Source organism: Phlebotomus argentipes, unplaced genomic scaffold (genome assembly GCF_947086385.1).
Source record: "Phlebotomus argentipes unplaced genomic scaffold, Phlebotomus argentipes genome assembly contig_2, whole genome shotgun sequence".
In the NCBI taxonomy this organism is placed as follows: Eukaryota; Metazoa; Arthropoda; class Insecta; order Diptera; family Psychodidae; genus Phlebotomus; species Phlebotomus argentipes.
In genome coordinates, this window is record NW_026776162.1 from 8,544,765 (window position 1) to 8,569,131 (window position 24,367).

General features: G+C 38.3%; 1 protein-coding gene across 5 annotated transcripts in view; it reads left to right on the forward strand.

Annotated features, from left to right (window-relative positions):
- Nucleotides 1-24,367, forward strand: part of LOC132264957 (dystrophin, isoforms A/C/F/G/H) — a 209,724-nt gene that overhangs the window by 75,567 nt on the left and 109,790 nt on the right. For all 5 annotated transcript variants that reach the window (XR_009468550.1, XM_059765308.1, XM_059765310.1 and 2 more), the window contains 5 exons: nucleotides 4,353-4,443; nucleotides 7,320-7,440; nucleotides 7,512-7,645; nucleotides 7,764-7,857; nucleotides 9,094-9,174. Coding sequence is in view for 4 of the 5 variants with exons in the window: in XM_059765308.1 (XP_059621291.1) it covers nucleotides 4,353-4,443; nucleotides 7,320-7,440; nucleotides 7,512-7,645; nucleotides 7,764-7,857; nucleotides 9,094-9,174 (521 nt within the window). In the remaining variant the exon portion in view is untranslated. The remainder of the gene's footprint in view (nucleotides 1-4,352; nucleotides 4,444-7,319; nucleotides 7,441-7,511; nucleotides 7,646-7,763; nucleotides 7,858-9,093; nucleotides 9,175-24,367) is intronic.

Sequence of the window (24,367 nt, forward strand, 5' to 3'; positions counted from 1 at the left end):
ATATATAGAGAGAGATAGAGAAATTTGAAATTCAATTTCAGTCCTGTGAAATGAACATATTGAAGACTTTCCATCTTCATTTTCCAAGTGAATCAGTGTTGATGTGTGTTTGAGATCATTTTGTATGTAAATTTAGGAGTAAATTCAATTGTGTGTTGTTCAGTTGTGCCCAGAGGCGAAACACTTTAAAACTTTATGCCTTAAAATTTTCTGAGAAACTTTTGCCAGTTGTTTTGCCTGTGTTGGGGATAAATTTCCCTTTTTTTCGAGGATTGTTAGGAGGAAAATATCTAGAATTTGCATAAAGTCTCTTGACTTCATATCCTCAATAGAGCTTTTCTTGTATTACAAGCTGAGCAAAAACTGGGGAGAATAATTTAGAGACACGCGGCTTGTGTGTGTGTGTTTGTATTTTAGAAACATGCTTTTGCCAAAGGGGACAACGAGTGTTTGTCACAGAGAAAAAAAAAAAAGGGGAGGAAGGAAAAATGGGGAGGATTTTGCCAGACCGATGGCAACGAATTCCTATTCAATTATCGTGAGATGTGAGAAGATGGCAAAAGAGAGAGAGAATTCTGAGCATGTCAATAAATGTGTTACAACGAAGGACATTTTTTTGAGCCTTGGAAGAAAATTCCAGGCAGAAGAACATAAATCACAGAACAATTGAATTTAGACTTTATTCTATTTGCATACATTAGAAGACCTTTTTTTTTGCTGCACTTTTCCCTGTCAGCATCCTTTTGTCTTCCTTTTTGGTCTTGCCTCGCGAGCGTTGGAAGGATTGCTGTGAGTGCTGCAGTGGAAAAATGTGTGGGAGTAAATTTGGAATCAAGGGTTTGGATATTGGTGCAAAAAGGGGATGGAAAAACGCCCAGAGGATATTTTCAATTTTGCACATTCAAAATCAGAGCTTCTCTTGTTCCAACCAACAAAAAGTTACCCTTCAAGTTTACTTTATTGATCATGATCTGATATTGCCGACAAACCACAAGGAGGGAAGGAAAAGTGGGGGGAAAAACACCCTTGAAAATGCGAAGAGAGGCGCGGATAAAATTGAATAAATTCCCTTGTGAAAATGCGGGTGAATGAAAATATATTTATCCCGATGGCTTCGCGAAAAGGAGTCGCATTTCTGGTTATATCCTAATTACGTTTGCACCAATTTCCTCTCCGTGTCCTGTTTACTCTCTTTGTCGGTTCGTCACGCTGGAGCCTTTTTTCTGTTGTGATAATTCTGGCGGTGTGAGTTAATTTATACACATTTTCTCTGGGTGTTTTCTTGATGAAGAAATTCCTTTATGTAAAAGTTGCAGAGGGTAAAAATTGATTTTCCATCATTTTCTCCACACCCTCCAAAAAGCTCTTCATGATTTTTCTGCTTCATCTTCACTTGGGGTGAGCTTTTGAGTTTTCTTGCTCTCTTTTTTTTTTTGGCACTCTGTGAAATATGAAAAGGGGATTTTTCCTATATATAAGAATTCTTACTCAGAGTCTTTTGAAGTCATGCGATTTTTCATATATGTTTCACCTTTTTTTCCTTCCTCCTTCTTCTTCTTCTGTGTGTATGAAGAGAGAGAGAAAGAGAGAGAAATTGAGCGGGTTTTGCATGCATGTAAAGCTTCTTTTCCTTTTGTGCTGATTCTGAAGGAATTTATAATAAAATTCCTATCAAAATTTCTCTCAAATGTGCAATTTCTGTGTCAGATTTCTCGGTACAATGTCTTGAGGGAAGTTGCAGGAAGTTTTGACGGTGAAAAGGAGCAAAGTTTCAAGAAGAAGAAGAAGAAGGGTGAAATTGACTTTCTCATGTTGAACATCGCGCGATGAATAGACTAATTGTCTCTTACTTTGTCCATTTAGAATGTTTAAGAAGTTCTCAAATTATTGATTTTCTATTCAAACTTGTCTTAAACTTCTTTTCCTCTTTCTTTTCTCTCCATCTTCTTGTGGATTGTCAACAATATTCGCACATCTTTCCTCACCTGTGTGCACCTTTAAAAACCATCTCTCACACTCTCACTGTGTTTCTGTAAATAATGCCTGTCGCACGTACAATCACACTGAAATTATGTACAATTTGTATGCCAACGCAAGAATCTGATACGGAGTCACAGCTTGGTGGCTCTGGAGGCGCTGAGAGTGCTGAGGAATGTGCCAGGAGTGGAGTGGTGAGGGTGACAGGAGAAATTTGGGGCTTTTTCCCATCGAAATATGAATGTGATTTGGATAATTTGAGAGCATGTCTCAAAGGTAACGAGGGTGTTCTTTGATAAATAGTCCAGAGTGGCGCAATCGAGGGGTGTATAAAGGATGTTTCGCAGGTGTTTGGTTCGCTTAAGCCACGCCCACTTCAATGCCCCGCCCAGAAAATCGTGTCAACTTGATTTTTTCGGCATTTATACACTCTTCGAGTGCGATATTGGTTTGAAAAACACCCTGTAAAGTTGGCATAAATCGATTTGTGTTGCTTTTCCTTGTATTTCCGTTGAAATATGATCCGTCGATGCTGAGATTAATTGCGAGAAGCATTTTTTTTTTTAGCTTTGCGTGTGTCTATTTACCCAAAATATTGACACTGCGATCAAATCACCCACGCGTGAGCTTAAAGCACGGTGTGTAAATGAGCTTTTCACCGCGCTGAACACAATTGTGCCTAAGGTTTTTGGGTAGAAGAAAAAAAACGTGTCGCTCAGCGTTTCATGTGTCAATTTGCGAGGGTGGAAGATTTATATTCATATATATATATATATATCGGCAGCTGTTGTGAGAATGATGGTTGTGCAAAACATTGATTAATTCCTAATTAAGGGGTGTGCTTCGCTAATTGCTACGCTTCCCGGATAATGACCAGGATCATTGTGTGTGTGTGTATTTCTGTGCGCTTTTGAATGATTTATTGACAAAAAGTGTCTCGCGAGGCGGGAAAAAGGGACTCTCTGTGTGCGAGGATGTGCGCAATATAATTTATGATGGGTGAATAATTTATGCTGATTATATGAAAATTTTTCAGCTGCATATGTTAATCTGTTCCGTGGGCGCACAGTTTATGAAAATGCACAGGGTTGAATGGAAAAGAGAGCTTTTCGTGCTCATAAATAATGAATGACGTGTAATTTGGTTTAATTGAAACATCACAATCAGTCGCATTTAGTGTGAGAACGACTTTAAATGACTGTTTTTACAGTGACTTCGAATGTGAGAGAAAGGGTGGATTTTTAGGGGGTGTTTTCACATTATTTGTTTATTTTATTACACAGGGGAAAAATGGGGTGAAAGCATTGAAGCTTTCTTCTGCATGAATTTGCTTAATCTGCTCGCTTTCTTGGCTTGTCTGTTGACATTTACTCACATGTGCGGTTGTTCTGTTGTCGATCGCACACCGAAGGGTGAATGAAAAGCTATGAAAAGCTAAAATCGCCATTTTTCAGAAAAGTTAGTTCAAAATATAGCGTTAATACAGCTGCGAAAATCATCAAAATGCCTTTAAAATGTCCGTTAAAGTGCAAATATTGTTCTAAATTTGTTATTTTGTAAATATTTTAGTTGATTTTATTGCTGTTTATTGAAATTTATCACTATAACATAGCAAAATTAATAGAATATATGAAAATATTACTTTTCAAAGTTGATTTTTAATAGTCTTCGAGTTGAAAAATTGAAAAGATATGAGAAATATTCATTCAAAGTCCTAAAAAACCTTTTAAGATAATCTTGAGAATCTAACAAAGGCATTTTTTAATGCGTTTGACTGCAATTTTTGAGACATTTTTCTTACAAAAATTATACGGCGTAAACAATGAATATTCGACTTTTCATTAATAAAACCTGACAATTTTTTCCATTTGTGATTTTTGGATAAATAATATTTTTTTACTGTTGTTTCATATGATAAAAATCTCAAAATTTTTGTACAGAAGCAATAAATAAAGAGCTTTTTAAAAAATACATAAAACGAAAACTTTGATTAATCGACTTTTTCATAGTTTTCCATTCACCCGTTGAGACACAGAAGATGGCAATTTTGCTGTGAGGAAAAGAAGTGTTAAAAAAAAAGACGTGCAGTGAAAATTCTTGAGATGGATTTCTATAACTGAAAAAAATATATGAATAGAGATGTAGAAAATGGTGTGACAAAAGCTGGGGAAATTTCACGCATCGCTTCGCATAACGTTGAAAAGCGCGCGCGATTATTGTTTTGTTGAATAGAGAGAGAAAGAAGTTGTGCAAAAGAGTGGAAAATTTGCATTTCTCGCTGTTCTAGCGATTAATTATTCATAACAATTTCTCCCCTATTTATTTTTATACACTATATCAAAAGCACTGTCATTAACCCACCCTGTTTTTCGCAGTTACGCGCTTGAGAGAGCATTGGGACGAGACATCACAATGTGTTCTGCAGAGGAAATCGCAACTTGCCGCGATGTTGGGCGACTCTCAAAGGTATGGAGGAAAAATTCCTTCCTTTTTTTCCAGCTTTTATAAGTGTTTCAGTGTTCACAGAAAGAAAAGAATAGTTGAAATAGTGACAAAGCTTGTTAAACACGATAGTAATTGCCCTTTTCACGAAAAGTTACAAAAAATGTGTAAAAATAAGTAATTTTTCGTAAAAATCTAAACATTTTTACGAAATATAACAAATTTTTACAAACTTTTACGAACTTTTACCACCCGTCATTGACCATAGCTGAAAGTGCGAAAGAGACAAATAGATTTTCAGCATATTTAGTCAGTGTTGGGCGAAATTTTTACATTTTTACTTTTACACAATTCTTTACATGGTAAAAAAATGTTTTCTTTACACACTTTATTTTTTACATATAAAGAAAAAATGTAAAATATGAAAATTGGGTTCAATTTTTCGAATGGAACATTTGTTAATATCGAGAATTTATTTCAGGAGTTTTTCCATGAAGCCAAAATCATTAAGAGTTTTGTGAATTTTACACCCTCGTTTAGGCAATTAAGACCAAAATATGCAGACAGGTTTCTCGGATAAATGGTTCTTCTTAGGCAAAAAATTTAATCTCTTGCAATCTTTGAAGTTCTTGCCAAGATATTTGCTAAACATGGATTTTTCCCGCTGTGCATTCTGGATAAGCATAATAAGCAACTGTCACGTTGTTCTTTTCTGTCCAGGGATGTGAAGATGATTTCTGAAGAGACGTTTTTAGTTAGGAATTGGCCATCGAAGCATATCCTGCGGGCGTCTATGGGGTTCCTGGGATGTCCGAAGCGCTTGTCAGAAGACTCAAGTGTGCTTAAAGTGGTTTTTATTCGCCAAAAAACAACGAAATGAAGCAATCGGCATGAAAATCGTCTTCTCTTGCCCAAAATCTAAAGAATGAAGTTCATAAAATGCGATCCGACATTCCATAGACCTGTCCATTGCTGGATGGACATTCTTCTTCCTTGCTTGGTATTTTCCTCGATGGTTAATCGGCAGCAGAAGCACCTCGAAAAGAATACAAAAAATATACGTTCAGTTAGCAAATTTGCTTGTAAAATTTAGAGTAAAACTTCGATATTCCGTCAAACAAATGTATTGGAACATCAGTTGTTGAATTATTAACTTACCTTACTCAATTATGCCAACAATTTGCAAATTTTCCTGATTTTTCACTGTTGTTTACAATTTTGCGACTTCACGCGTATGTGACAAAAAGTATTTTCTGCAATTCCACGGGAATTCCACGGGAATTCCACGGGAATTTCAGTAGTTTTTTTAAACTTCAGAAAAGAATTTTTACATATTACATGACATTTTACATTTTTTACACATTCTTTACGTGTAAAATGTAAAGAGGTATTTTTTACCATGTAAAGGCACAACACTGGTTGGAAGAGCACACAGTTCTCAAGTGTGGAATTTAATATGATTTTGCAATCAATTGTTCTTCGGCAAAAGTGAAGCCATTAAGACTTGACGGGGGTGAATTGAGGGAGGGGGTGAAAAGAGGTCACAAAGACACTGAGGAGAAGCATTAGATGTAATGTCAATTGTTACAGTGAAGATACTCAACTTTTTGCGCCCCCTTTTTTTCTACGCTATTTCAACTTAAAGTTTCATTACGATGTTTAAGAAAGTTTGCGACGCTCGGGAAATAAAGTTTTCCATCTTGTGCGATAGATTGGAAAATATACAGTGAAGTTTCGCGGCAGGGAATTTTGCTATTTTTCAGTTCAAAAATGTTTGTGGAAAAGTCAATCTAAGGGTTTGTGAAATGAGAGGGTGGAAAGTCATCAAATAGACACAGAATCAAGGGGGAGATATTACAAATTCACGCATTTTTATAAAGAAATCTGATGAAAATTACAAGATTTAAATGTTAAACTCATGTTAATTGGACTAAGATTGATCATAACCTCTAAAATATGATTTCAAGATATAAAATTGTCTATTTTAAAAGCAGTTTAATTAATTTTCTTACTCTAAAATTGCGATTTTCAGGTAATTGTTGATTTACGAAATGTTCTCAATAAGTTTCCTTCAAGAATTCTTTAAAATATATCAAGATAATTTTGAGGTTATGTTTCAAAATACATCAAAATATCCTCTGAAAACTTCAAATATTTCTTAAAAACTATTTCTCTGTAAGTTTTCAGAGTCACACAAGTAAATTATTGTGTATTTTTAGGTGAAAAACTGCTAAATTTGAGGTTATGAGTTGCAAAAATGTATAAATTTTCAAAAGAGGGTGAAAAAATGAAGGAAAACGCATGTTTTAAGGACTGGAAATGTCTGTGATTCTTCTCAATAATTCTGTTGTACACTGTTTAGTCGCATTATCTCCCCCTTGTGCTGAACAGAGTGAGAGAAAAGACGGACAGTGAAGGGAAATTTTGCACAAAAGTCAAGAGGAAATATTGCTTTCCGCCAGTGAGAGATTTCTCAAGTGAAGCCCTTTTTTGTGTGCCAACAACTGACTTTCCTCGCATTTTTTTCTGCCCTTTCTCTTGGTGGAAACTGTTTTGGGAGGAAATATAAGATAAAGACAGACAGAGAGAGAGAAAGAAAGAGAGATGATGGAAGTCCGGAAGGGAAAAGATCAAAAGGACGAGCGGAAGGAGAAAGAGTATTGAAATAAAGTTTTCTTCTATTTAATTTAATTAAATTGTCAGGATAATGTACATGCTTTGAATATATTGAGTTTAAGGGTGGCGCAAAAAAACATGAAAGAGTCCCAACAAGATTTTGTGGCATTTTGCCAAAGGAATCTTCCCAACATTTGAGAGCAACAAGCGCAGTTTTTTATCCAACAATTTCAACCTTCTCTTCCTCTGTTTTTCTGTCTTTTCTTCCTTCCTTGCTGGAAAAGATACGAAGCGAAGCGCCTGGAGATTGAAGCCTGGATGCAGCGAATGGAGAATCGCGCTGATAGGATGGGAAGTGTCGCGACGACAGCTGATGTCCTGGATGCACAGCAGAAGGAGCAAAAGGTTCGCGCGATTTTGCCATTTATTGCGCGGAGTTTTCTTTCTCACAGCCCCAAAAAATGTCCCTTTTGCAGTCATTCCATGCGGAATTGCATCAATACAAGCATCAGATTGAGTTGTTCAATCAACTGACACAGAAGCTGATTGCCGTCTATCCGACTGACGACACATCGAGAATCAAGCGAATGACCGAATCGGTGAATTTGCGGTAAATATTGCACTTTATTCGCCGTTGAAGCGGATAAAAAAAGTGATTTTATAATGTTATTCACATTGTGAGCATAAATTTTAATCAAACACACATTTTCCCATCCATTTCTCTGCAGGTACAACAATTTGAACAACGTGGTCATAAATCGTGGCAAACTTTTGCACGCCGCCGTTCACAATTTGCAATCCTTCGACAGGACAATGGATCAAGTGAGTGAAATTTGGGGAGAATTTCTATTCTATTCACGAAGAAGTTTGTCTATGAATTTTCTATGAACTGGAAAATCAATTAAGCGGATATTAATTAATTTCGCCCAAAATTATGTAATTTTTTACCGTGTAATTAATTGGTAAATAATTGGTTCGGGAGCTTTTGAGACATGATTTTTCGAAAGCAGAAAATGAACGATAGTAAAATTAAATTTGAGTGAAAGACGAAATAATTTCCGTTTTTCCATGAAAAAATGCAATTTTTCATGAAAAATATGACAAATTTCAAAGTCTTTTGGTGAAAACTGTTGAATGCAAATCAATAGAAATGAACTTCTCTTTTAAAAGACAACTTTTCATAAAAAATGTGGCAAATATATTAAAATTACGTATAAATTACCAAAATTTCAGTTAAATTTGAATGTGTCAAATTTCATATCAATCGAAAAACGAGAATTGGACGAATTAAGCGTCGAAATTATGATTTACACAGCACAAGTTCAGTAAAACGTTGAAAAAAAGGTGTTTTAAGTTTGACAGCTGTCAAAATATTTCCGTATTTTCCGAAAATATAACAAACGAAGTCAAATTTCACATAATTTCTCAAAATTTCAAAGTAATTTACTAATAAACGCAAATCAATAGATATGAACTTCTTTTTTAAAAGACAACAAAGTAAAATTTCATAAAGATTTCCAAAATTTCGGTAAAATTTGAATGTGTCAAATTTCATGTCAATTGAAAAACGAGAATTGGACGAATTAAGCGTCGAAATTATGATTTACACAGCACAAGTTCAGTAAAACACTAGAAAAAGTGCGTTTTTAGTTTGACAGCTGTCAAATTATTTCTCAAAATGACAGAATAACAGTATTTTTACCACAAATTCGCGTTGTTCAACATCTAAAATATGTTTTTTAATGTAAAAACAGTTGATTTTTGCAAACAAACAGTAAAAGATTAAACATCCTTATTCAGCTGTAAAATACGCGTAATTTAGCAGCATTGAGAAATCATTCAGAGATGTAGAAAATGTGTCTAGAATATATTTTATTCGTTTTTCCGTTGATTCTCTCCATCTTGAGACAGTTAAATATGTGGAGAGTTAGTTTGTGTGTGTGTGAAGAATATGTCTGGGAAATGGACGAGAAACTAATAAAAACGTGATGAGATTTAACAAAAAATTGCAGGAAACTTTGTCCTCAACATTCTCAATCACTTCACACTTTCTTGCAGTTTCTGGCGTGGCTGAGCGAACGCGAGAGCGAAGCGGAGACAATCTGCGAGAATGCTGAGCAAGAACCGCATGTGCTAAAGGTGAGTTGAATCTCCGCTTGATTGTGTCTTCTCTGTGTGTGTTTTTGGGAACAGAAAAGCTCGCGCGTGGGTGGAAAAGTGTGTCTCGACTGTTGTGGAGATTTTAATATTCCGTTAAGTCGCGCAGATGTGAAATCAAATTTTCACGAATGCTTTATATTGACGCAATTAACGTTGGATATTTTTTTGATGTGTTGTAATTATGTTGAAGATTTTCCTTGCGCAGAATATTAATCATTAGACTTGTTTTCGATGCAAGAAACAACCAACAATTATTATTATTATTATTATTATTGATGGGTGAAAATGAAATTACATTAGGAGAAAGATGGAGAAAAATGCTGATAAACAACAGTCAATTGAGCATTTTTTCACGTACTCTGAATTTTGTACATTTTTCCGCACTGTTAATTTCATCGTAAAGTTGGGGTGTTTTTTTTATTTTTTACTACTTTTTCACGGAAATTTTACCGTGTTTTGGGAGGGAAATTAAAAAAAATTTCACACGAAATTGGATTAATTCATATATGGAGAGGAATTTTGTGTCTTTCCTTCGCTCAATTGGCTGTTCGTTCTTCCCCTGTTTTTTTGCACTGGAAGTAAACACACTCTCGCGGGAAAGCTGGGGAAATTGAGAGAGCGAGAGAGCGAGAGAGAGAGAGAGAAAAGCCGGTGTTTTGTCTGCAAAAGCGGTCTAATGCAGAGATGACATTGGAAAATGCACTGCGACTCTCTTCATTGGCACACAAGAGCGGATTTTCCGGCGCTTTTCGCCAAGGGGAGGGAAAATGCGCGAGAGCGAGAGCAAGAGAGAGAGAGAGAAGTGGGTTTTTGGGGTAAGAGCGGCGCAACATCTGGATTGGATGCTGCTTCTGGACCTCTTTTGATCACATATCCAACATCACCAGAGGCTCAGTTGGAGCGTCGCAACGCTTGCAGCAACATCACATCGTTGTTGTTTCACTCCTCGAATTTTCACACATGTTTCTCTCTTCCTTTCCCCCCTGAAAAAAACGAAGAAGAAAGAATTGATTATCATTGCCTGAGTGTTTCTCTGTGTGTTCTTAACATTCTCACGAGTAGTGTTGAACCTTCCGCAATATTTTGTGGAATTGAAAAAGGAAAAAAATGATGTATTTGAATCAGGCAAATGGAGAGTTTATAAAGAATAAACTCTAATTTTTCGCGGTGTGAGTTTTTTTCATTCTCTTTTAGTGCCGTTTGCGAGGCTAATTATAATTCACAATCACTTCTTTGTGTTTACAACTTTGTGATCCTCCGTTTTCTTCCTCTTCTCCTGGTTGGAATTCTTGTAAACAGAGAACTATTTCGCCTATCTTTCAATTTGATGATGTGCGGTGTTTTTTGAGAGAATCCCGTGCAAATATCACGGATTCTCACTCAGTGTTTTGTGTTTTGTGTGTGTGTTTTTGAAGAAATTCAATACTTTGTGCTGTTTTCCTCCGGTTTAATGACCATTGGCGCAATGAATGCGGACAATTGGGGGTGTTTTTTATTTGGACATTTCTCATGGGAGAGAGACAATGTGAAAAATTGTGCAAAATGTCGTGCATGTTTTGGGATTGATTAAAAGTTTCCTGAAGCGCTGCGAAAAAAGAGTGTTTATTGGCACACAATTGACAAAGAAGGGGTGGAGAAAGAGTGTGTTGAGGGGGTGATAAAATGACATCGACACAGTATCAGAATGGCAGTGCGGATCCCGGCAGGACGACAGAGGCTGAGGATCCGACGGAGAAGTGTAAATCAGCGGCAAATCCGGCGACACTCAATGGCTATCGATTGGGCAAGCAAGAGGCGGCGGCGACGATGAATCGCCGAATAGCGCTGAATGGTGGCAATGAGTTGAGGATTGATGAGAAGAACATCAGTTTGCATCTCAATAATCCATTTGTGAGCAACTATGGCCAGCCAGAGGCGACGAAGAACAATGTGATACGCAATCCGATGGCCGTGGAAGAGGCGCTTTATGCACAGGTGCGGCCGAAGCGGCCGCACAGCATTGCCGTGGCGTCGCCGTTGAATCAGAGCAACGAATTTAGCAACGCTTCAATCTATGCCAGGCCGATGAAGCCGCCGCCCAGGCACTTCCTGCCGCAGCATCCGTCCGTGGTGAGGTCGATGGGCAAGCAGGACTTCAACTTCTACACGCCGCCGTCCCCAATTGCCGCCCAGCAGCAGCAGCAGCAGAATGGCGGGGCGGCGGTGGGTCCGTTCGTCCAGCGTCGCTCGCAGAGCACGCCGCGGCCCGTGCAGAGCTTGCAGGCGCCGATTGTGGCCAGCGCCGGCGTGCAGAGCAACACGCCGCCGCCGCCCGTGCGTCCGCGGAGTCTCGATCGGTGCAATGGCTTCGAGAAGACGGCCACTTTTGGCAAATCCACGCCGCCGCCGGTGGCCAACAGGCGCCTCTCGCAGTCCGGCCTGCTGCAGGCGCAACCGCCGCCCACCGGCATGCGACAGTCCGCCACTTTCCACGGCCAGGCGACGCTGCAGCGCCAGACAATGGGCCAATACAGCTTCGGGCACGCCATCGATCCGCAGGGCGACTTGACTGGCGCCCGGCGGAAGATCGATCGGCCCATTTCCTACGCCTACGGCACAGTTCCCGATCAGACATTCCTGGAGAATCAGCTCAGGCTCTACTCCGAGCAGCTGAAGAACATCACGGAGAGCGTGCGGAAGTACTCGGAACAGGCGAAAATCCTGTCGGAGATGAAGAGGCAGCAGATGGTGAAGCAGCAGACGCAGCTGCCGCTGTCGAAGAGTGACTCGAAGCTGATGCTGAACGGTGGCAACAATTGTGGTGAGAATCCACCAGAGGAGCCGCCAAGCACACCATCTCTGCAGCTTCGCATGTTCCTGGACAACATTCGCAGCAATATAAAGGAGGAGCCGAGAGGCGAGGAGGGCAATTTAAGCTATGCGGAACCACAAACGCCGTCTGATCAGCTGCGCCAATTCCTCGATGCCATTCGGTCCAATCAAGTTCCTGACAGCGGTGCGAGATTCAAAGAGCCGCAACACAATCAATCTGTGGCTGAGAATCCCAGTCGCTTTCGCTCCAAATCCACAGATTTCGCCGAATACCATCACAGTCCAATTACCACGCAGAGTTTTGCGCAAGTGTCGGACAATTTGCGCATCATGAATCAGGATTTGGAGACATTTGCCGATCAGAAGAAGGCCGCCAAAGCTGCCACAACGGTGGATTTCAATCAGATTCTCGACAATTTCCAGCAAATGACGGACAACTTCGCCGGCATGGATGCTGTGGATTATCTGAAGAAGTACTCTGAGGCGCTGCGACAGACGTCAGAGCAGATCCGACGCGCCGCGGCGTCTCAGCAGCAGAGCAACAATCCCTACAGCTCGCCAGATGACACGAGTTCGTGCAGCACGACGCCGGGATCCATTCGCGAGGCCGTGCAGAATCTGCTGATGATGCCCAGGAATGGCTTCCAAGTCATGGACGATCGCATGAAGCTCTTCATTGACATTCTCGACACTCAGGAGAAATTCAGTCAGGTAAAATCACATTGTCAAAAGTGTCACGAATTTGGAAAATCAACTGTTAAAATACTCATAAATGCACTAATTTTTGGCGGATATTCAAAATTAATGGCGTTTTGGAAAGGTGATTTCACAGCCTACAACTCTCTAAAACACATAATTTGTGTCAGAACATGTTTTACCCGTTTTTAGGAGTGTTTTGTTGGAATTTGTTAAATTGCAATAATTGTCGTGTCACGCACTTTTCAGTAAAATGCTCATTCAAGCGCTTTTGTTCAGCGGATTTTCAAGAATAATAGCGCATTGGAAAGGACAAAAGATTGCCTATAATTGTCTAGAAAGAATATTTTGTGTCAGAAAACCTGGTTTTTTATTGCAATATAAATTTTGTAACAAGATTTTTCGACTGACACAAAACAATGGGTCAAGTTTCCTCACAGCTTAAAGAGCGGACATGCGGATATGTTGTACTTAATTATGTTAAATTGGGTGAAATCCGGCGGAGATTTTATCAGATTTGTGTTGGCTGGAATTCATTCCTTCTGTTTTCCACATCAAACAACACACAAGTTGAATTTATGGCAATATCGTGTGTTTCTGATTTCTTTCCTCGGCATTTCGTTGACTTCAGCACAAAATCTGTGGCGACGGACTTGAGCATATAAAATGCAACTTGTTGTGGAGGAGACAGAGAAAGTGGGTGGGAATATTGAGGAGAAGGAATATCATTTGAGTCAACAGGTTTTTCATTATTTTCACCCTCATGAGTCCACACAGCACACTTTGCTCTCTTTCCTCTTCTTTTTTTCCTCCCTCCATCGCATCTTGACAAAATTGGGCCATTTTTCGCTGGTTGGCGAAGACGAAGAGAGAGACTTCTCTGTATATGGATTGTCTTCATTCTTCTAGTTGGGAAGCTTTTTGTCTCGTTTGCCACTTCTTCATCAATTTTCCTCACCTCCATCCAATTTTCATCGTCATGTGAGAAGCCGAAAGACAAAATCGACGACAATCAATAAAAGCGTCAGACAATTTGTGATTTTCAGAGCTTTTTGCTACGTCGTTGCTTTGACAAGGTGTTTTGGAGGTGGACAAGTTGATGTTTTGGTCATCGAGAGTGATTTATGTCATCATTTCACTAGGAAAAGACGTCAAAATCATATTAATCTCTTCTTTAAGGGCATTTATTGTGCCTAAGAGGACAGAAAAGTATTAAGAATTGAGAGGAATTGTTCGAAATCTCATAGATTTCTCGATGAATAGTCGATGAACTCAAAAGAAACTTCAATATTTTAGAGATTTATGTATTTTCAGGCAGAAAAGTGACTCTGATTCACAATTTGATAACATTTTTGTGATGTTTTCAACTAAAAAGTTTGACATTTCTCAATATTTGAGGTTAGAATCCTTCGAAATTGATAAAATCACATGAAAATGTCTTTTTGAAACATTGTTTTTCTCATGAAAAGATAGAAAACCAACAATCGAGTCATATTGGAATAAAATAATAATTAAATTGTTTTTTTCTTCAAATTTTCTTTGACTGTGTGCCTCCAAAACACCTTGACAATTCCTGTTGTCTTTGGTTTTTTCTCTCCCTCGGGTTTTTTGGCACTTTTTGCGTCTGCTTTACTTCTTATTTCCCTCCCCGTGAGACGATGTTTCGATGGGGTTGGGCGCGAGGAGGCGCGAAAAGTGGAGTGTTGTGACGAAGAGAAGAAGAAGCCTATTCTTGTCGAAAGGAAATTGTTTACACTTCCGATTTGTTGTATATTTTATGTAATTTCGTGATCAAGAAGTGTTGTAATTCAATTCGATGTGATTGTTGATTTTGATTGTTTATCTGCGAGTGTGAAGATGGTGTTTTTTCTGTTGATTTGATCTTCAGCGTCACCATTTTTTTTTATCTTTCTCTGACGACGCGCACAGTGACTTAGAAATTCACTATTATACGATTGTATAGTTTTGTCTCCATGACCCTGAGAGCGTAAACTTTGGGCGGCGACTGTGTTAAATTTCTGCGGGAGGAGAAAGTTTTAAACTTGTCAAGTGTGGAAGCTCATTGTTTGGCTGAGGAAGTTTGAGATGTTGGTTTTGGGGGGAGGTTGGATAAAAAGTGGCTGGAATTCTCAGGGAATTCATCTCTATCCGGAGAGCCAGGGATTACGGTGACAGATAGACTTCTATCTACACGGGAATTGATGGCCACCATATTTTCTCCACGACGAAGAGACTTCATGTCTCTGATGCTTAATTCACGCACTTTGCGGTTTTCCATCTTCCCCGACTGTCCCGCATTTCAGACGCCGAACATCTGAAAATCATGTGAACATTTGCTCTCAGATCTTACATGTCCAAAAAGGGTGACAACAAGGCGAAGATATTGTGGCCAGAAGTGTTGTACAAGCTTCAAAATGTTATTTATTGTGCCTAAAGATGGAATTATATGCTTTTCTTGGACATTTTGTGTATTTTCATTGAAAAAAACTGAGCGATTTTCGATGTTTAGTGAAACATAACCTTAAAAATATCTTTCTAACCTTAAAAATCAAGTTTTTGAGCCATTTATTTCCGTTTAACACTTTAAAACTCTTTAAACGACAGTTTTTTTTAGTCAATTTCAAAATAATAATAAATAAATATTCTCTTGTAATTTCTACATAACCTCACAATTACTAAAAATACTCAAACGATTGTCTTAAAGCGATTTCAGTCGGAAATCATTCAATTTCCTCACTAAATTAGGATTTTTTCTTGAAAAATCGACTAAATATATTGAAATAATCACAACGCTCAAATAAACTCTCGTCTATTGAGCTTCAGAAAATGCCTTTCATTGGGCATTAAAACTGATCGTTTTTCCTCTAAAAGAGAATGAAAATAATATTGTAATTAATCTGAAACTGCCCCACACGGGGATGTTTCGGATTGCTCTGGGGCAGTTCTAGATTTTCATTTATATTTACCATAAATTCCATTGTGGAATTGTCGAATCGCGGGCAAATGATCACTTTGGTTTCTAATCTACGCACTGAAACTGTTTAATTCCCTAAAAATCGCCTTTTAAGTACTATTTTCGCGACTTTTCTGGACCCTTGCACGGATTGTCAAAATTTCTGAGTGAGAAGCAAGTTGCCTGTCATTTTTCCTGTGTTGCAACGCCACCATGCGTGAGTGGTGGCAACTTGACGCGCCACGAAAGTGCCGCGCAAAATGTGCTTCTCGAAATTTCTGCTCTAATCAGTGATTTTCGCGTGTATTTTCTCACTTTTCAACTAAGAAGTCGTTTAACGTGATGAAGCAATGCAGCACAGAACGGCACTTTGTGAAAAATCTTCAATATTTGCCACAAGAATATTTCGACCGTGATGTTGCGTCAGACTGTCAGAGCGCGCTGTTGTCAGTCCGTGGCGATCCGAAACTGCCCCGTGGGCAGTGTTTGTGCATTTTCCACCACCCACTGAAAGGGCTGTGCCAAGGAGGAAAAGTTCGTACATATTTAGAATCTCTACTTAATTCTCAATAACCTTTGATTGTGTTTCACGCGAATTGTGGCTTTTTTAATGGAGAAAACACGCAATCAATTCGGCAGCAAAATTCTAGTTTGTGAGTGATTTTCAATTTTCACTTATTTTATCTAAACAGTAAAGGCAAATCCTGTGCAAATTTTCGTCAATTGTAGTCCTTAAGGACCTCAAACATTGTGTGAAGACTAGAAATTGATTCATGTGAAAATCTCTGAGAAAATTAAGAAATCTGAAGCTGCCCCAATTACCCCTATTGCCAAGATTTCCAGGATCGAATGATGAAAGATCGCTTTTTGGAGATTTGTGTACAAATTCTGGCCTACAGTCTCTCCCCCTTGGCTTGGAAATCAGAGCCACACAGCGACAAAGTCCATCTCTATATTGTTTATTATCAGGGCTTTTCCAGATTACGCCTGCTTCATGGGCATCAAGAAGTTATGCCATGGCAAATATTTCCCTGTCAACTGTGGAATATTGCAGAGGATTTCCAGGTTTTCCCTTGAGGGTGAAAGAAAATTCTTGGACGAGGTCCATATGTTGCTTGAGCCTTGAGAGTCGGTTGATTGATAAGGTCAAGGCGCTGGTGAGATGTTTTCCACGTTGTCCAAATCAATTTTCCCCACCAAATCCAAATTAATGTTTCTTTGCATTATTTGTGAGGGCAAAAATTGGCAATTTGCCAAATTATGTATGCAGAATTAACATTTTGGAGGTCTTCTGGAATTCTATGCGGGGGGTGGGGGGTGGGGGAAGATGAGCGCTGAGTGAGTGGTGGAAAAATGGTGAAGCTTTTCATGGGGAAATATCACTGGGAATGAATTAATATTCACATGGAGTTGGAAGGGTGGAAAAGAAATGGTTTGTAGAGTTTGGTTTTTGCAGAAATGTGGGTTTCTCTTTTTCCACCCTCACTTTTCACATGCGGGACTTTTCCGGGGGGGTGGAAAAACTGTGTGACCGAGAGTTGACCATGTTAAAGTTGAGTGTTCTCCACTTAAGTCATTTCCTATCGCATTGTTTCACTCTTTCCGCCTAATTCGTGCTGAATTTTATCTCGTGCGCCTGCATTTGATTTTCCTGTGTGTGCGGTGGAGGGGGTGGGGAAGGGGGGGAGGGGGTGGAAAAGTGGGGGTGAAAGTTGATGGCAATTCTGCGGTATGAATTTGTGCTTTAAGGCAAATGCATGGCGGAATTTGTACATGGCGAGGAGTTGAGTAAACAATTCAGCACCCTCAATATCTCATGTGCTTTCGGTTTGTGTTGTTGTTGTTGTTGTGTATATAATCTTAAAATTGACAAAGCACATTGGGTAAATCTCTCATATTTATGCACTGTGTTTTGCTATGTACAGCAAAACCTCCACTAAAGGCGACATTTCCCTCAATAGCGACTGATCGGATTTTCCCGCATATTCAATTGAAATTCATATATGCTCAAGAATGAGTTTATCGCCAAAGTGTGCATGCAAGAAGAAAATGCTCATTGTTGAATGATTGAACATAAATATAAATATGTTTCCCAAGGGGCAGATATTGTGATCGGAAGTGGTGTACAGCTTTTGAGGAAGTGTTAGGATTTGGCAAAGCTTCAATTTCAACAAATTTATGCGTTTTCCAAATTATTTCGCTTTGCTTTTCTAGGTTATGTTCAAAAAAAAGAAAACCTTCAAAATTATTAAATTTATGTTCTAAATTTGGAAATATTTATCTTTTTTTTGGTAAATTTGAGCATTTTTTATCGAAAAAAAAACTTGATATTGATTGAGAAAAAGCTTAAAAGTCAATTATAACCTCAAAAAAAAATCTAATTCGACGGGTGCCTCGAAAACTATGAAAAGCCAAAAACGCAATTTCTCAGCACAGCATTTTCAAGACTTCGCTTCAATATCGCGGCAAAATTTGCCAAATTTATCTTTTAAAAAGCCTTCAAATCGTCCGTTAAAGTGAAAATATTGCTCTAAATTTATGATTATGTAAATATTTTAGATGATTTTATCAGCATTTATTGGAATTTTTGACTAAAATATGTCAAAATTAATGGAAAATCTGAAAATTTTAACTTTTTAAAGTCGATTTTATTAGTCTTTGAGTCGATTTTATCGAAAATAGTACTAAAAAATCAGTTTTTCATACTTGACTTGAATTTTTCCTTAATGTTTTCAAGTGAAAAAATTTAAAAGATATGAAAAATATTCATTTAAAATCTAAAGAACATTTTAGAATAATTCTGAACATCTACAAATATTTTCTAAAAAGACGTTTTATGCATTTGACTGCAATTTTTGAGACATTTTTCTTGGGGAAAAATTGTTCAGCGTAAACAATGAAAATTCGACTTTTCATTCGCAAAACATGACAATTTTTTCTCCATTTGTGCTTTTTAGATAAATAAGATTTTTTTCTATTGTCTCATAAGATACAAATCTTAAAATTCTTGTACAGAAAGAACAAATAAAAGGCTTTTCAAAAATTCATAAGACGAAAACTATGATAAATCGACTTTTTATAGTTTTCCATTCACCCGTCGAATTTCAGTCTAGAAGAATGAATCTTTGCTTAGTTTTTTCCGTGATTTGTGCTTTAAAGTGGCAAATTTAACCTCATTATCTATTATTACGCCAAATTCATAACCTCACAATTTGGTCAGAGCCTTTTTTTTAAGTATTTCCTGAAGGCAAAATTGAGTGTGAGAAATATTTGAAGGAGTCTAAAAAGCGACGAGAAATGTCTTCAAAAGCATTGAGAAGTGTCTGAAAGTGGTGTACAGACTGAAAGCTTATCAATTTCCCCCTTTGATGTTTCCAATCCACCGAAAACTGTGATATATATATATGTATCGCTTGAGAGAAAAGCAGAGACGAGAAGATATTCCATATTTTAAGCTTCACAAATTCTATATAAGCATATTTATTGGAAAATTGCATTGGAATATTTATGTTCGTGTGATTGGCGTGTGAAAAAAGGATGATCCTCTCCTTCATGAAAGCATCTCTCTTCCACAGTATTGAATAATATCAAGGAGGGTGGTCTTAAGGGTTCTCTCAAGAGATGATTTCATCGTGAAACTTTCAAATATTCCGCTTATCTTTTGTGCTGTTGAAGGAAAAAAAACGCTTAAGCTTTTTCCACCTTCTTTTTTTGAGTCTCTACAGAAAGTCCAATAAAGGCGCGCAAAGAGAAGGAAGAAAAAAAGAGTGTCTCGTTTGGGAATTTATCTCATTCACCATAAATTTGAGTTTAGAAGAAGCAGAAAAAAAATTTGAATATAAATAGACAAAACGGACGGATTGATGGAGCCAATATAGATGTTTTTTTTTTTGGAATTGTGAAGGCGAAAGAGACTGAAATTGAACATATTTCAATACTCAATTCTCCTGCACTCTTTTGCCCAGATTCTTCACCTATTTTTTTTCTATATACAATTCACTGTGTACACTTCGTTTTCCATCCTCTCGGTTGAGCTTGAATTGATTCATCCACTATTTCATGGGGGGGGGTTTTTTTCCACCCTCTCTTGTGGTGTTTCCGTGAGAGCTTTTGCCTCTTGAGTGCAAATATTTCGATGGTTTGCACTTCTCTCAAACAAGTCACAAAAACACCGGCTTCTGATCATGTTAACTATGAGCTTTTTCTTTTGCCTCCTCCAAAATCCGCCCTCAAGAAGATCTCTCTTTTCGTGGCCCTTTTTCGCCCCCTTCTTCAATTTCACGCGCGCTCTTTTGCTGAATGAAAGTTTCTTGGTGCGATGCAAAGTTTTTAATTAATCAATTTAAATGCAACGAAATTGTCATCCTCACAATTGTTTCCTCACGAGATGGAGGTTAATTTTAATTCATTCTGAATATACTCAGCGAGCCGCTCTTGGCCATATTGTTCACCTCAATTTCAAGGGGTGGAGAAAAATCCGCCCTTGTGAAGGTATAATGTCTGTGTGTTTGGTTTTTGGGATTTATTGATTGTTTGGGAGAGCGTAAAAAAAAAGATGAGTAAAATAGGACAATTGGTCGTAAAAAATCCTTCCAATTTATTTGTTTTTATGGTGTCCCTCGCAATCCACGCAATTAATTGCAACCCCGCGAGTATTTTCAACAGTCTCAGGTCCTTTTTTCCACCACACTTTTCCCGCTATAAATTTCGCTACGCGGCATCAGCAATTGATTGTAAATGGTATAAATTGGCGTGAAAATCTATTTGGTCTCTTAATCCTCTTATGTGTCATTTTTTTTTTATCTCCCACTGACAATATTTGTGCGCGCGCTTTTTTCAGAGGGGGTGGTTTTTCATATAATGGGCAATTTCATGCCCGATTAGCGCTATGACATTGTCAATTAGGCGCGCAAAAATGTGCAGGATTAATCTTTGCTTGTAAATACATTGATTTTCCTCTCCATCCACCCCACATTTTCCCTGCGTCGAGGGGGCGTAAAATTTATTTCACCCCCACACAGAAATCTACATTACATCCCTTTAACATAAGCGGCACATTTTCAATTTTATTTATATAGTCTGACATAAATTTTATGCTGCCGCTCTGTGCGCGGCAATATTCTTCAGAAGTCAAGTGGAATTCAGCAAAGAGAGTCTCTGTGTCGCTTTTGGGGGGTGGATATAAAGAATCAGTTGGGAAGAAGCTGGATGTCTCTCAAGTTTGTGAGTGAGATTCAGCTGACTTCCCGCACTGCTTGGGCCACAAGAAGACACACAAATCTTCTCAAATGCATCTCCTCTTCATATTATTGTTGTTGGGCGGGTGTGTGTGTTTGGTTTTGCCACAGGGATAGAGTGACTTACACCCCATGCTAAACTCCGAGGAGTGTCTCTGGATATCTCTTCTGTTCTCCACACTGTAGGGCAAAGTGGGCTCTGCTTTGGGCGGGGATAGAATTTCATCTAATATGTCTCTTCTCACACTCTCAAGAACTGCTCTCAGCTTGAGTGTTTCTCACTGAAAGTGCAAATAATCCACAAATTTCGGTGAATTTCTATCCAATTTGCAAACCATATTTCTGCATTTTCCTATTTTTATTTATTTAACACTTTTCATCTGGATAAAAATCACCAAAATGAGGAGAAATGCAATGAGAAACATTGCGAAGAACTGAAAATATTAGTGATTATGATGTTTTCTCTACGAAAACTCAGAGAATTTCTTCTTTTCTTGCTGATCAGCACGGACACATTAGCAGAGACACATTCAAATTAACCAATAAATAAGAATAATATACAAAAGAAATGTTGAAAATAGTGTAGAAATCAAGCTTTTACCCTTTATTGTTGAGCTATGAGTGCTTAAATGTAGCTAAAGTGAGATTTTGTGTGAGAAAATGACTTAGGAAGAAATGGGGCAGCGTTGATACTCGAGGGCCCCATTGTTTTTGAAGATTATCTAGTAAAATTACAAGGATTCGGCTTCTAATTTATGAATCAAAAGTAAAATCTTAGAGTGTTCTATCATAATTAGCCACAAACAGCAGTTTCAAGGAAATTAATTCACCAAATTATCGTAGGAAACAAAGCTGCCCCACTTATTCCGTCTTGTTTATTAGTCTTTAACGTCCAATTGAGGAACAAAGTCTTCTCCATTAGAGGATAATTGTCGAAACAGACTTGTTTTTACTGTGGTAGATTGTCAGTCAGAGTGAGGAAGACAATTCCAGTGAAGCGTATGTTTCAGCTGAAATATTCAACAGCAACCGTTTGTGCCCCGCAATCTCCTAAACACACTTTCTCAAGACGGAAGCGGAAGACTTTGTGGCTTATGAGCGCAAAGTACGAGATGAGTTGAAGGCGATTTGTATATTTTGGAGTTTGTGCAGCAAGTATAATATTGGGTGTATAAAAATAGACTTCAGTGTATAAATTTAATCGGGATGCGGTGGGAAAAAATTTCATAATAATTTCCATAATGCGCGCTCAGATGATGCTGAATGGTCATTGTACTAAGAATAACATCTGGGAAGTTGTGTATTTTTAGACACTGTGTGGATCAATGGGAAGAAATGCGGAGAAAATTGATTAATAAGAATCCATTAGACAATTCTGAGACTGCATTTCTCAAAGATGAATATTTATTGACTCACTCGCGGGCTAATGACATTTTTGCACCCCAAAATAAATTGTGTCTAATAGACTTGTCTGCTTTTTTGTCAATTGCGCCACGTTCGCAATGTTATTTCTTCTTTCTGGGTGTGGGAATTGTGAAATATTTGTCTGAAGACTGTCCTTTGCTTCCTTCCTTGCTGCACAGCGTCTTTTCTCTGTCATAAATTTCCCTCAAATTTTCAACGACAGGAATTCCGCTGAAGAACTCATGATTTTCTCTTGCATTTCCACCGTCTGCAACTGACTTTTCTCATGCATATCTTTCTCCTCCCATTTTTTGAACAGAACGATAGAAGAGAGCGAGAAAGAGAGGGAAATTTTGAGGGAAAAACCATTAAAAGAAGTGAAGAAAACCTCAAACTCCGTTTGTAAATTTGTGTGAGTTTGTATTTTTTATTTATATTGTGCAACACTTTAGTTACGAAAAACACCCATTTTCCCAACCCACGCCCTTTAATGTGCATTTCTCTATGTATTTTTGCAATGTGTGGGAGACAAAAGGGAATTTTCTTTGCCATCAACTGTGATGATTTTTTTTTCTTTTCGCCTACAAAAGAGGGACTTTTCCATCGTAGGATTTCACTGTGATGCAATAAAGTTATCCAAGGGGTGGAAAAAGTGAGTGAAATCATCATTTTAATGACTTTTTGTCAAATATTAACTTCCATTTTCTGCCTTCCAATGTGTTTGAAAACCAATTTCTCTGGCCTAATAGAGAATCTAGACCAACTAGTTGTCTAGTTGTCTTCCCTTGGGCGCGAGATCAGGTGGGAAAGTTGAAGAAAATGGGCGTTTGAAGAAGTGCTGTTGCAGTGAAATGAGGTCATAATCACACACCTTTTGCATATGTCACATTTTCCACGTGACACCGCTCAAACACTATTCAAAGACTTGCGCGCCATTCATGGCTATACAAACTCCTTTTCCGGGTTTTTGCCAGAAAGGATGCTGACCGACTTTCCACTCCCACAAAGCTGCCTATTTTCCCTCTTTCTCTCTCACCCTCTTCAAAAGGGTGAGAGAAAAAAGGAGCTCACTGGGACACACAGTGGACTGTTAAAGTTGACATTTTTAACCGCATTCTTAAGCTTTTGCTCTGCTTTTGGCAAAAAGCATCCAGAATTTTTTTTTCTTTTTGGGAAAAGGGAGCAGAAATTTTGTCAAGAGCTTTTGCACATTATGGAGTGAGAGAGAGAGGAAAACAAGGAGAAAAAGCTCAATATTTTCCTTCAGGGGGAAGAATTCTTATGAATATTTTATCTTTTAGTTACCATCCAGGCGTTGATGGTCAATTTTTATACCTCCGCATTGACCTCATTATCCTTTTTTTTTCCCAGGGAAATGAGACTTTTTCCCTGCCTAAAAGACACACACAAAGAGTGAATGAGTGGGAAAGAGAGCTTTTTGGATAGAAAATTAGCAATTTCCCTTTAGATACTTATCAAGGGGGGTGGCGAATAAACAGAATTAGCCGCAACTTGGGCGCTTCTTCTCGGTGCAGAAATTGATTATCCCCAGTGAGGAGGTGGAATTGAGTGTGAAACGGAGATGGTGTGAAGGACAGTGGAAGCTCCTTAGCAGGTGCTTTCAATTAAATATTAAGGCACAGGTTGGTCTGCAAAATTGTCGTTTATTTAAGCTTCTCAGTATTGTGAACATTGCGGGGATTGAAGATGCCAGGACACAAGGACACGGACGAAAGGGGGAGAAATGTCCGTGAGAAGTGCATGAAGGACAGGACATTGTGATTATGTCACTCCTGGGGATAAACGGATGACCACACATTCTCTCTCTCTTTGCCTTCTGATGACCGAATGACGTTATTATTTATTAATGCTGCTTTCTTGTATTTCCTCCCCTGTTCCAACTCAGTGTGACACACATAAATGGAATGACTTTTCATCCCCCATTCGGTGAAAGTTTTCCTTGAGTGTAATCACCGAAATTTTCATGGTTGAAAAGGAAGGAAGTTTCAATGCACGAAATACCGACAGATTGTTAGCAATTTACACCAGTTTTGTGAACTGAAAATGGAAA